The 11,509-nt window shown below is 50.6% G+C and overlaps 1 protein-coding gene across 1 annotated transcript in view; it reads right to left on the bottom strand.

Annotated features, from left to right (window-relative positions):
* SH3PXD2B (SH3 and PX domains 2B) overlaps window positions 1–11,436 on the bottom strand; it is a 27,408-nt gene extending 15,972 nt beyond the window's left edge. Inside the window, exons 1-2 of the mRNA XM_009072156.1 lie at window positions 11,335–11,436; window positions 7,979–8,070 (exon numbers count right to left, since the gene is read on the bottom strand). Of these exons, the coding sequence (XP_009070404.1) occupies window positions 7,979–8,070; window positions 11,335–11,436 (194 nt within the window). The remainder of the gene's footprint in view (window positions 1–7,978; window positions 8,071–11,334) is intronic.
* Window positions 11,437–11,509: the final 73 nt, after the last annotated feature.

The following is an 11,509-nucleotide window of genomic DNA, read 5'->3' as shown; positions in this document are numbered from 1 at the left end:
AATCCTGGACTATGCTTTGTTCTCTTCCAAGCTGATCTGCATTTTCAGCCTGTAATTAGTGTAGTCACTTTATTCCTCCAGAGCAAATGGTGATGAGTGGACTCAGCTGCCTCCAAATCCCACCTACTCATCCTGGGAACATGTTCTCCCATCCCTCCTTCCCTCTGCACCTCGAAACTCTGGTACTTACCCATGGAGGTATCAGTAACATCAAATGAAATGCAGTGAAGATGGACCAGAAACACATGGGACATTGATACCTAGAAACTGGAGACTGTTGAGCTCAGAGACCACAGACTGTGCAAAGACATGAACACCACGTCCCTGGTGCATAGCCCAAGGGAGGAATCCACTGGACAGAGCATTCCAAAGGCATTTCTAACCAGAGATTCTGTTGCAGAGTTAAATCAGAGCTTATTGATTAAGAAAGCCAAATTCATTTGTCCCAGCTCAGTGGTACAGAGGGGAAGGGAGGCAAGGCAAGGCTAGATGAGCACATGGAGATGAGCAGGTGGCCATGGCCCCCTCATGCTGAGCACTGAACTAGCTGCTGTTTTCCCCCTGCCATCTGCTAAACCTCTCAGTGTAACTCATCCCCGTTTCCTGGCCCTAGCTGCTCCCTCTGAGCGAGGGGGCAAGGGGGGAGCTGCAATTTCACTTTGCTGCTGGCTTGTTCCTGGCAGGGATACAAAGAGCTGCAGGTCTGAAGAGCAGAAGCCCCAGCACATCATCTCAGAGGGGACAGGAGCTCAGACAAGACAGGAAACAGCACTAAACTTCAGGCAGCACCTCCTCCTCCTCCTCCTATCCCTGTGGACCAGAGAAAGGCATCCAGCAGAGCTTGCATGCACAGCTGCCTGGAAACTGGTGGCTCCAGAAGAAAAGGAAAAGCCACTTTGCTTTCCACTGTGAAACTCATTTAGCTACAAGCCCCAGCCCAGCCAGGCTGTGCAGATGAGCCAGGCAGACCCAGCACAGTCGTAAGGCATCAATACACAGCTATGATTGTGTTGCCACCAACCAGCCCCACAGAGCTTCCCTGGTGGGAAAACCCAAGTTCTCCAGTTGCTTCCCAGAACTTTCCTACTGAAGACAAAAGTTCCTATGTGGCTGAGGTCTCCCTTAAAGCTCTGAGCCAACAAGACACAGTGAGCTCAGTTCAGTGTCCTTCAAGAACCTAAAATGCAATGCTGAAAGGGAAATTTGACACATGGACAATTCTTAGCACCAATGGATAATCCATGCCTCATATTTTTTAGGAGAAGAGAGTCAGGTTTCTCAAGCATCTTCTCTAGGGTAACAGCCAGCATCCCTCTGGATCCAGTGATAGGAAGGAGTGAGCTGGGAAGCACAAGGGCAGCAAGGGCAAAGCAAACAGCTTGGGAGATAAGTTGAGAACAAACACGGTAAGACTTTTCTTCACCAAGCTGTCAAGGACCTCTTAAACTACTTCCTGCAGGATGCTGAGGATACTGAAGGTCTTCATGGACTTACAGGGTCATCACTCAGGCAAGAAATGTTAATTAAAAGTCTAATTCTAAAGGAGAGTTCTTACCAGCTTGCTTGGCTTTAAACTCTTCCCTAAGGCACTCAGGTTCGGTGGCTGCTAGGCCAGGCAGACCCTGAGCTGCAGGGAGGTGGCCCTGAGGTTGCCATGAAGAAGAACCCAACCTTGCAGTGGGACTTACAGGAGGAAGGTGCCCCAACATGTAGCTCAGGGACCTCAGCACTCCATCCCTGCTGCCTCACAGCTCATGGAATAGGTGAAGAACATTGAAACACCAACACAAGGAAAACAACTCCAGCTGCTGAGAAACCACACAGGAGCCACGTCAAGATGAGATGGATCTGAGGTCAGCATTCCCAGAAATCATCTTCTGCATAAAAAAAACCCCAACCCCTCTCTTGTAAAATAATCCTTTTGTAATACAATAATGTCACCAAAATAGTTGTCAGGAGGTAGTTCAGCCTCTAAGCATTCAGCAAGTTTGGAGATGTTAGCAACATTTCTGGCTGAGAGCTGAGGTACAACAGAGCCCTTGTCTGGGAGAAATGATGTTTAGCAAATCCTCCAGCAAGCACTGAATGGAGCTCCTGTCCTACACTCCAGTGCCAGTGCTGCCCCTGTATTTAACTGCTGGAGAGTTGGCCGAGCTGAAGCCTCCAAAACCTTCCCTGTTAGCATGGAAAACCAAGTTCTCTGACCATGCAACTGGCACAAAGGGTATTTCTGCAGAGTGGATTCAACCCATGTGACATCTATCATCTATGAATGACCCTTCTCAGCAGAAAGGGAAGGAGACCACTATTTTGGAGCTAAGCTCCAGGCTGAGCTCCTGGTGGATGTGCACACAGGCATCAGGAGAACTGCAAAGCAAACACTTTGGAATACAAGCTGTAATTTGTCTGGATAGCAGGACATGACCCAAAAGCCACAAGCCAGCAAGGATCCTTATCCAAACCAACATCCATCAACGCACGGAGCTCTAGTCGACCAGAAAAGCTCCTGGAATTGTTTCCTAGATGGGGCAGCCACTCCATCCTGGAGTGAGGACCTGAATCTCCCTCTTATCTATGAAATCCCCTGGCACCTGAACCAGGATTTCATCCCCAAACACTACACAAGGTTGACAAGGAAAACTTTTGCTCCTGGCACAGCTCAGCTATGAGAAAAGGTAAGCACACTAAAAGCTTCAGGAAAGCAGGAAGAGGAATTATTTGCTTCTGGAAGACATTAGCTACGAGTTTGTATTTCCAATTTACGGAAACAAGGGAAAGGAGTAGATTTACTCCCTGTTTTAATGATGGAAACACATTTCTGCCCAGCATCCTCCTCTGGTGCTTTGGATCAAACACAAATCTTTGTCCCACAATGGCTACAGCACCATGGCCCTAAGCAGGAGATTTGGATTGGAAGGGACATTAAAGATCATGTAGTTCATGTAGTTCTAACCTCCCTGCCATGAGCAGGGGCACCTTCCACTAGCCCAGGTTGCTCCAAGCCCCATCCAACCTGGCCTCCCAGGGATGGAGCAGCCACAGCTTCCCTGGGCAACCTGTGCCAGTGTCTCAGCACCCTCACAGGGAAGAGTTTCCTCCTAATAGCCAATCTAACCCTCTTCTCTGTCAGTTGAAGCCATTCCTCCTTGTCTTGTCCCTCCAGGCCCCTGGAAATAGTCTCTCTCCTTCTTTCTTGTGGGCTCCATTCAGGCACTGGAAGACCACAATTAGGTGTCCCCAAAGCTTCTCTTCTCCAGGCTGAACAATCCCAACTCTCTCGGCCTTTTCTCATAGGAAAAGCAACTCATGGGAGTTACTCCATCCCTCTAACCACCATGGGCTGCCTAGGGAGGTAGTGGATTCACAATCCCTGGAGGTTTTCAAGATGAGACTGGATGTGGCACTTAGTGCCATGGTCTAGTAACCACGGTAGGATTGGACTCAATGATCATTGAGGTCTCTTCCAACCCAGTTGATTCTATGATTCTATGTTGATGCCCTTCCCCCTAGGAGAGACAAATTGGCCCAGTCAGATCACATCAGGCCTGAACCTCATTTCATCCCAGTTCTCCCTTCCCTGATCGATTGGGACTGGTGTCTACCTGGAGTCCTTGTCAGCCTGGATGCAGGAACCAATCCATTACTGCTCATGCCAGTGCCACCCACACCTAACTGCACAGCACTGGAGTTTCCAGGGCTTACTGACAGAGCCAGTGAGGCTGCTGCAGGCACAGCCTTATTAGCAGCACATGCTTTCCTCATCTGCTCAGCTCCCAGCTCATTGTGAGGCACCCTCCAGCCCTCAGGGCACCAACAGCCCTTGGCTGCTTCAGCTGGGACCTGTGTTCTGCCACCTCCTGCTCCCTCCAGTGATGCTTTCCCTGGCAGGCAGGAGCAGGGTGACTCCCTCTGCTCTTGGTACTCCACCCCAGCAAAGAAAACAGTCCCAGCAGCAGAACTGAATTGCCTTTGAAATGCCTCAAAATCCTCTCCCTGCAGCCAAGGGTTGTTTGGCAGCAATGACAGGAAGGTGAGTCGGGGGGTGAGCTAAGAAGGTGCCACACATAGAGAAAGGAAGGAAGAAAATAGCTTTTAAAGGCTGTGCTTGTGTCCCCACTGGGGGAAAAAAAGGGTTTATAAGCCAAAAGGTTCAGAACAACAACTCTAAGTGTCTTATGCATGCTCAATATCAAAAAGAAAGCAATGGAAGATGCTTTCAATTGAAGAGGTTTGGCATGGCCAGGGGTAACTCCTATCATAGAACCATCAAGGTTGGAGGACACCTCTAAGATCATCAAGTCCAACCATTAATTAACCTGTTACTGCTGCAACCCTCAAACCCTAAACCATATCCTCCAGCACCAGATCCAGATATCTCTTAAACACCTCCAGAGATGGTGACTCCACTGTGGGCAATGATTAAATAACCACATAGTAATATTAATACCTTATTAGTAACTAATAATTGCTCAGTACTTAGGGTCTTGCTTCACTCCAGAGCTGACCTGGGCTCCTGCATGTGGCACAGCTGAAATGATAAGAGGTAGCTGAATGCCTTGACTCAGCAGTGGCTCTGTGCCCAGCCATCCAGCCTCCCCCAGCCTGATCCCAGAAACTCTCTGCTGTGGTTAAAAACAGCTTTAAACTGAAAAAGGATGGATGGGAGGTAAAGGGGGTGCACACAGCAACTTCCCACCTCAGCAGCTGAGCATTCTGCTGCTGGGCAGACCTGCTGAGATATGTGGGGAGCAGGAATTTGATGACTTGTCTTCTTTGAAACTCTAGGGCTTCCATCCAACCCTGAGGAGAAAAATCCCACATCCCCCCAGATTGCTGACTTTCCACAGTTTTCTTTTTCCATAACCATTTCTCTTCTCCTTCCTTCCCCACCCACTGCTCAGTGGAGTTACTTTTTCCCAAGTTCCTCTGCATTCAGCCTCACTCTGACCCTATGAGGTAGAAGCAGTTAAGTTATCCCAGTCCAGAGCTTGCTGGACTGGGATCCACATCACAAAAGCCACTAGTTGTCACTGCCAGTGGAAACACTGCAGCTTCCTTCTGCTCTCCTGTTTGAAGTGGTCTCTCTGGGCAGGACTACACAGGAAAGTTGGGGATGAGGAAGGAGGAAATGGAGGAAGGGTTTTACCTCCCTCTTCCACCCACTGACTGCTGGACACTTCTGTCTCAGCTCTGCTCTCGGCTGTGATGTTCTGCCCAACTGGAAGTGATGGTGGAAGGAGGCACAAAGTCAGAATTTGATCCTTTCCCTGGCTGGACCCTTTCCCTGGCCAGGCTGGAGCTTGTAGAGCAGGTGAGAGGAGGGCTGAGGGACCCAGCTCATAGGGATGGTAGCCAACAGCTCCCAACAGCAGCACAGGGACACTGCGGGGAAGTAGGAGGAGAGCCCTGGCTCAGACCAGGAAAGCAAACACGACAGGGGCCCGGAGAGAGATTCACAGACTGTCCACCCTCCTCTTTCCATTCCCAAGATCCAAGGACTCAATTCACCCTTTGCAGTTAAACTAGAGCTCCAAAGCCTGCAGCCAGCTGTGGCTCCTGGAAAGGGCTGGGAGGATGTATTAGGCAGATCTTCACCTGCAGTCAAGGCAAAACAAGCAGAGGGTGGGTGCAACAGCACTCAAAGGCATGTTCTCTTCCATGCCACCAGCTGCCACTCCTATGGGCATGTTGTGCCCAGAGTTGTCTGTGGGGAAGCCAAGGGAAGGGACAGGCAGCAGGAAGGTTCCCAGCCATGGAGTCCTGCGAGAGGCTGCTTGGCTTGGCATGGAGCATGCTGACCAGTCCTTTTTCCCTCCCTCATTCCCACCTTTCAGCCACCCAGCATAAAAAGCTGTCTTTTCCTTTCTCCCTCACCCCCTGCTCTGTTCATGGCTTGGCTCCCTTTCAAATTCCAGGAGCAAAGCATTTATCTGCTGGCTGAAGGATGACATCCAGCCAAGCCCCAGACACACCATCACGGCTGATCCAGCCTCGCCGTCTATCACAGCTCCGGAGTGGGAAGCTGGCAGCATTCCAAGGCTGGGGAATGGGCTCCCACCAATCTCTCCAGAGGAGTGACTCAAGGACTTTTATTAATTAGCAGTTGAAATTGTAGCTAATAAATACTCCTCTGGCATTCAGAATGGGAAGGGAAATACAACAGAGATGGCCTTGAGAAGCTATGGTCATTTTCTGCTGGAGGCAAAGGGACAAGAGTCACATGCTAAGTCCTACTGTGTGCTGGAAGCTTGTCTCTCCTCCCTGGAGAGGAGCAGGCATGGGAGGCAGCATGTCCTCCCTGGAGAGCAGCAGGACCATCACTAGATTCAGTGGTGCATCATCCACCCAGCAGTGCAGTGGCCAAACACTCACATACAGCAATTCTGCACCCAGGAGCTGCCAGAGGACACTGCAGGAGTGTCCCCATTGACACTGTCCCTGAGGATGGACCCCACAACGGAAGCATGTGCTTGGGATTAAGCTTTGGGCTGGTGCATCCACTACCCTTGTGTCTCAGACCCAAACCATGGCACTGATTGCTGCAGAGGGTTGGGAGCTACAGCTTCAAACACAGCAGGGTGCAGAGCTCAGCAGGGGCTGCCACACAGCACTCAAAGGTCTCCCTCCACATCTGAATGTTCTGGCCACAGTCCCCATCCTACCTGTCTTCTGTCTCAGTCTACAAGACCAAACAGAGGTGACAAAGTGGGTTCAAGACCGAAGCTACCCTACCATCCACCATGGATGAAGGTGCCTCAGCTGCAGGCAGGGTCAAGAGCTGACTCCTGTCACAAAGCAGCTCACCACCCTCAGCCAAGGCTCAAAAACTCAATTCTTCACATCACAAAACAGCCCCAGGGGCTGCTAATCCTCCCTCCAATGTCCTTGCAATCTCATCTTCTCCTCCTGTCTCTCACTTGTCCCTGAGCTGATGCCTTCCCTGAGGGATGAGCAATGGGGCAGCAGGTTAAGTGGTGAGCAATAGCTGGGCAGGAGGGATGAGAGCATCAGCTGACAGTAAGCAATTAGTTAATGGGTTCCAGGGCCCTCAGACCAATCTCATCAGTGCCCACGAGCTGCAGGAGGAATGATGACAGCCCAAGTGCATAGAAACAGGAGCCAAAGGAGGAAAGCAGAGATGGGGGCAGGGAGAATTAAGAGGGAATGATAGCACCAAAAACCCAGGGAGAAGATGTAGTCCACACAAGGATGATGCCTAGGTGGAGATCTGACAAGCTCAGCTGCTGCTCAGAGGAGAAAAACAAACCCCCTTTATCCACCTCCACACCCTTACAATGCAGAATGATGTCAAATCAATTTCCTGCCTTTCCTCTCCCAATTAATCAAGGCTCCTCCATTGCTCAAGCTCTGGTGGAGCTGTGCACTGTGTCACAATAGGGAGAGCAGCAGAGCAGGGGCTGGAGGCAGCTGCTCAGATTTATGCTGCTTGTGATTAGGAAGGGATGGATGGCTCCTGGCCAAAGCAGCTCATAGTCACAAGACTTATAACCACACAGAGTTGTGTAAGGCACGTAAAATTCCCTGCAAACATTCCTGGGTTTGCATGGAAAGGCTCTGGAGTGTTGTTATAGATGAGGCTCATGGATACGGCTATGGGAAAGAACCTTTGCACGAGGGGACTGGTTGTTAGGAACCATGGGAAATGAGGCTTTCAGACTGACCATGTTTCTGAGATTGCTATTTGCAAGTAGAAAGTGGCTCAGGAGGAAACCAACACTACTTGGGGTCACAGGGAAGTGTTTCCACTTCCCCACTGGAGAAGGCTACAAAAAGAGTTGGCCGACTCGGCAGAGGTGTCCACCTTGAGCTGCACAGCCCTTGCTCCCTCTCCAACTGAGCCTCCAAATCCTAGACCTGTGACTTGTGGGGGATGAACATCAGCCTCATAGATAACAGCAAGTCCAAGGCAGTTTGTGTTTCAGTGCCACTCCAGCTGTCTAGTCACCCAACAACTTACTCTTTGGGGGGTGTCAAGTCATCAGGTCTCGTCTCAAAGAACTGGAGAACCTCCTCACACTGGGAGATGTAGGGAGGCAACTGGATCAGAGCCTGGGGAGAAACAGAGACACTGGTGATGGAAAGCATTGAGACTGCAAGGAGCTGAGTGAGGACATGCCCCTGGTCATGGCACCCAGGTGGTTCCCGGCACACAGGAGCACAGAGCCAGGCTGGGGAGAGCTACAGCAAACACACACCAGAGTGGGAGAAGACCCAGAGAGCCCCAGATACCTCCACCACATCACCCCAGCAACACCTCAAGACTAAAGGAGACTTCCCAGGCCCTGCTTAGCCCAGCTCCAGCCTCTTGGACAGATGTTCCCTCGCACGGTAGGAGCCACAGGGACATCCATCCAGCATCTTGGCTATGGCATGACTCAGTTTCCCAGCCATGATGTGGGTATGGAGTTTTCATCCTTGGGCCAGGCTGGGCAGTTTGCACTTGGCAGACTCTTTGGAAGGAACTGCAGGAGTAAGGACAATGAGAAATGGGGAGAAATTGAAGAGGGAAATTTAGATTAGATATCAGGAAGAAGTTTTCCCTGTGGGGGTGGTGAGACACTGGCACAGGTTGCCCAGGGAGGCTGTGGCTGCCCCAACCCTGGCAGTGTTCAAGGCCAGCTTAGCTAAAGCCTTGAGCAACCTGCTCTGGTGGGAGGTGTCCTGCCCAGGGCAGGGGGTTGGGGCTGGATCATCTCTAAGCTCCATCCCAACCCCTTAACTGTGAAACTATGACTGTGAGACCCACCAGCCCTGCCCAGTACAAAAAATGCTCTGCTGGGCAACAGCAGCTTGGGAAGAGGCATGGAGAGAAGCAACAGGAGGCAAAGCCCAATGCAATTGAAGAAGGGACTGGCTGAAAGCAGGGAGCAGTGCTGCAGCCTGTCCTGGTTTCCCCAACGTGCTGTGAAATTCCTCCTCTCCCTTTGCTGTCACAGCAGTCTCGTGACAGCAACCCAAACCTCCACTCATTGCTGTACTGGAGACAAAGCCACATCTGCAAAGCCCTGGGGTTACCACACAGATCAGATGTGGTTCCATACTGACCTAACTGCTGGGCCCCAGAAGCCCTTCCAGCCATGCAGCAGACAGTCCTTCACTGCCAGCACAGCAGACAGGCAGACCACTAATCATGGGCCAGCTGGGAACAAGATCATGTGAGAGACAGCAGAGACTAAACTACTCCCTCCATGGCTTCTGGGGCCAGGGAAAGGCTATTCCAAGAGCAAGTTTTGCATGGATGCCATTCCCATGTGGTACCAGTCCCCAGTTCCAGCATCCCATGATCTAGGCAATGTTCCCCATGCCAAAACACTCCAATTTTGTGGCCTGGAGAAGATTCCATGTTCTCTGACAGCATGGGATGGTCACAGAATACACCCTGAGCTGGAAGAATGAAAGACAAGACCCACAGCTTGTTACTCAGGACATTTTGAAGGAAGCCCACCTAGAGCTGTCTTTGCTGGTACAGAAGTGGCTGAGTCAAGCAGGTCACCCTGCACTCCAGCTGGCCATGGTCTACAGGTCCTGTGGCCACCAAATCAGAAACAGTGGCACGAACAGCATGATGTGTCTCTCACCTCTGGCTCTGCCACCCAAAGGAGTGGAGAAGACCATCAGAACACAGCTTCAGCCCATGCTGGTGGAGCCACAGCAAGTCACCTTACCCATCCTGCTGCCTGCAAGCCTGAGGAGCAAAACCGTTTCCCAAAGGCACAGAAGCTTTGGTACATTGAAATCCATTTTCCAGGGAGTGAGAGAGGATTATTTTCTAGCAGTAATGTTTTTGTGGTCCACGAAGTCTCTTTGGGGCAGAGCATCACAGTATCACAACTCCTTCATCAACCCTCCACTAACACCTTCTCCAAATCCCTTAGACAGGAGGAAGGCAGTTCCCACCCCTGGGGAAAACCAACAGAGGTAGAACACAAAGAGAATAAACCGGAGAAATGGGAAGACATTTCAGGCTCTCTCTCCCCTTCCCTGGCATCCCTATGGTTGGATGAAGTCTCATTTAGCTATGCTCCTTCTGCCTGAATCAACTCCAAATCTCACCTTTCAAGGCTCTCTACTTCCTTCACATGAGATGCCAATAAAGCAAAAACCTTCTTACAAAGGAACTTGTTCACAACACATTCAGAGTCATTTGAGTTGGAAAAGACCTCCAAGACCATCAAATCAAGTCCAACCTGTGACCCATCACCACCTTGGCAACTAGACCAGAGCACTGAGTGCCACATCCAATCACTCCTGAACACCCCCAGGGATGGTGACTCAACCACCTCCCTGGGCAGCACATTCCAATGTTTAACAACCCTTTCCAGGAAGAAATTCCTTCTTGTGAAGATGAAACCTCAGATTCAGATTAGAATTTAGGAAAAATTGTCTCACCATTAGGGTGTTCAGGCACTGGGATATTGCCTAGGGAGGAGGTGGAGTCACCACTCCAGAGGTTTTTAAGAGGCATCTGGATCTGGCACTGGAGGATATGGTTTAGGGTTTGGGGGTCACAGCAGTGACAGGTTAATGGTTGGACTTGATCATAGAGGTCTCCTACAACCTTGATGGTTCTATGAAACCTCAACTCTCCCTCACAAGGCTAAGCTGGAAGAGGCATTTTGTGTCTGCTCTGCACTACTACCCCCTCAAGCAGGTGCAACACCCACCTCCAACAAGACACAGCAGCAAGAGAGTGAGATGCTGCAGCTGCAACCTGCAGCATGAGGTGCCCAGCAGGGACATCTCTACTCCTGCTAACACTCCTTGTTCATTCTACATCTCTGCAGCCACCAGGAGGTCCCAAACCACCCTCAGCTCAGCTGCTTTACCGTTAAGCAGAAGCAACTGGAAGGCCAAGCAGAGCAAGCTCTGTGTTGTGGGCAATGCATTAAGGGAGGAGGAGAGTAGGAGAGCACAGCTCCCTAGAGCGGCTCAGAGAACATCAGCCATTACCTTCCGGTTGTTAAGTCAAATGGATTCATTATATCTGATGCCATTAACGTCATAATTCTGAAAGAGGCAGACGCAGCAGCTTAGCACTTAGGGACTTTTTCTTCCTCCTAATTGAATTTACAGTTGTGCGTGCCTCTGTGTCCCTGCCACATTTCAGTGACTCAGAAGGGGCTGATGGTGCCCGGATCGAGCCAAGGAGTTCACAGAGTCAAAGAATAATGAGTTTTCAGCCAGAAAGGGTTTGACAGTGCGGGATAAGCCACACTCCCCGTGTTCCCAGCACTGGAGCACTATTATGGCAATCAGGATGGAGCCTAATCAAGTCAGGCTAATCCTTGGTGGATGTCAAAAGTTTCTCCTTACCTTGCAGTACTCATCAATAGGGATCAGGCGTTTGACTGCTACATCTCGGATGTGACTCCGGCGGAACAGGATCTTCCCTGAAACAGGAGAGATGGAGAACATCAGGACAGCACAACAGCCAGAAATCTCTTTTGGATCATAGAACCACCAAAGTTGGAGGAGACGTCTAAGATCA

This window comes from Acanthisitta chloris, unplaced genomic scaffold (assembly GCF_000695815.1).
Source record: "Acanthisitta chloris isolate BGI_N310 unplaced genomic scaffold, ASM69581v1 scaffold7603, whole genome shotgun sequence".
NCBI lineage: Eukaryota > Metazoa > Chordata > Aves > Passeriformes > Acanthisittidae > Acanthisitta > Acanthisitta chloris.
Note: the sequence above shows the minus strand (reverse complement) of the source record. Positions and strands in the feature narration are given on the sequence as shown.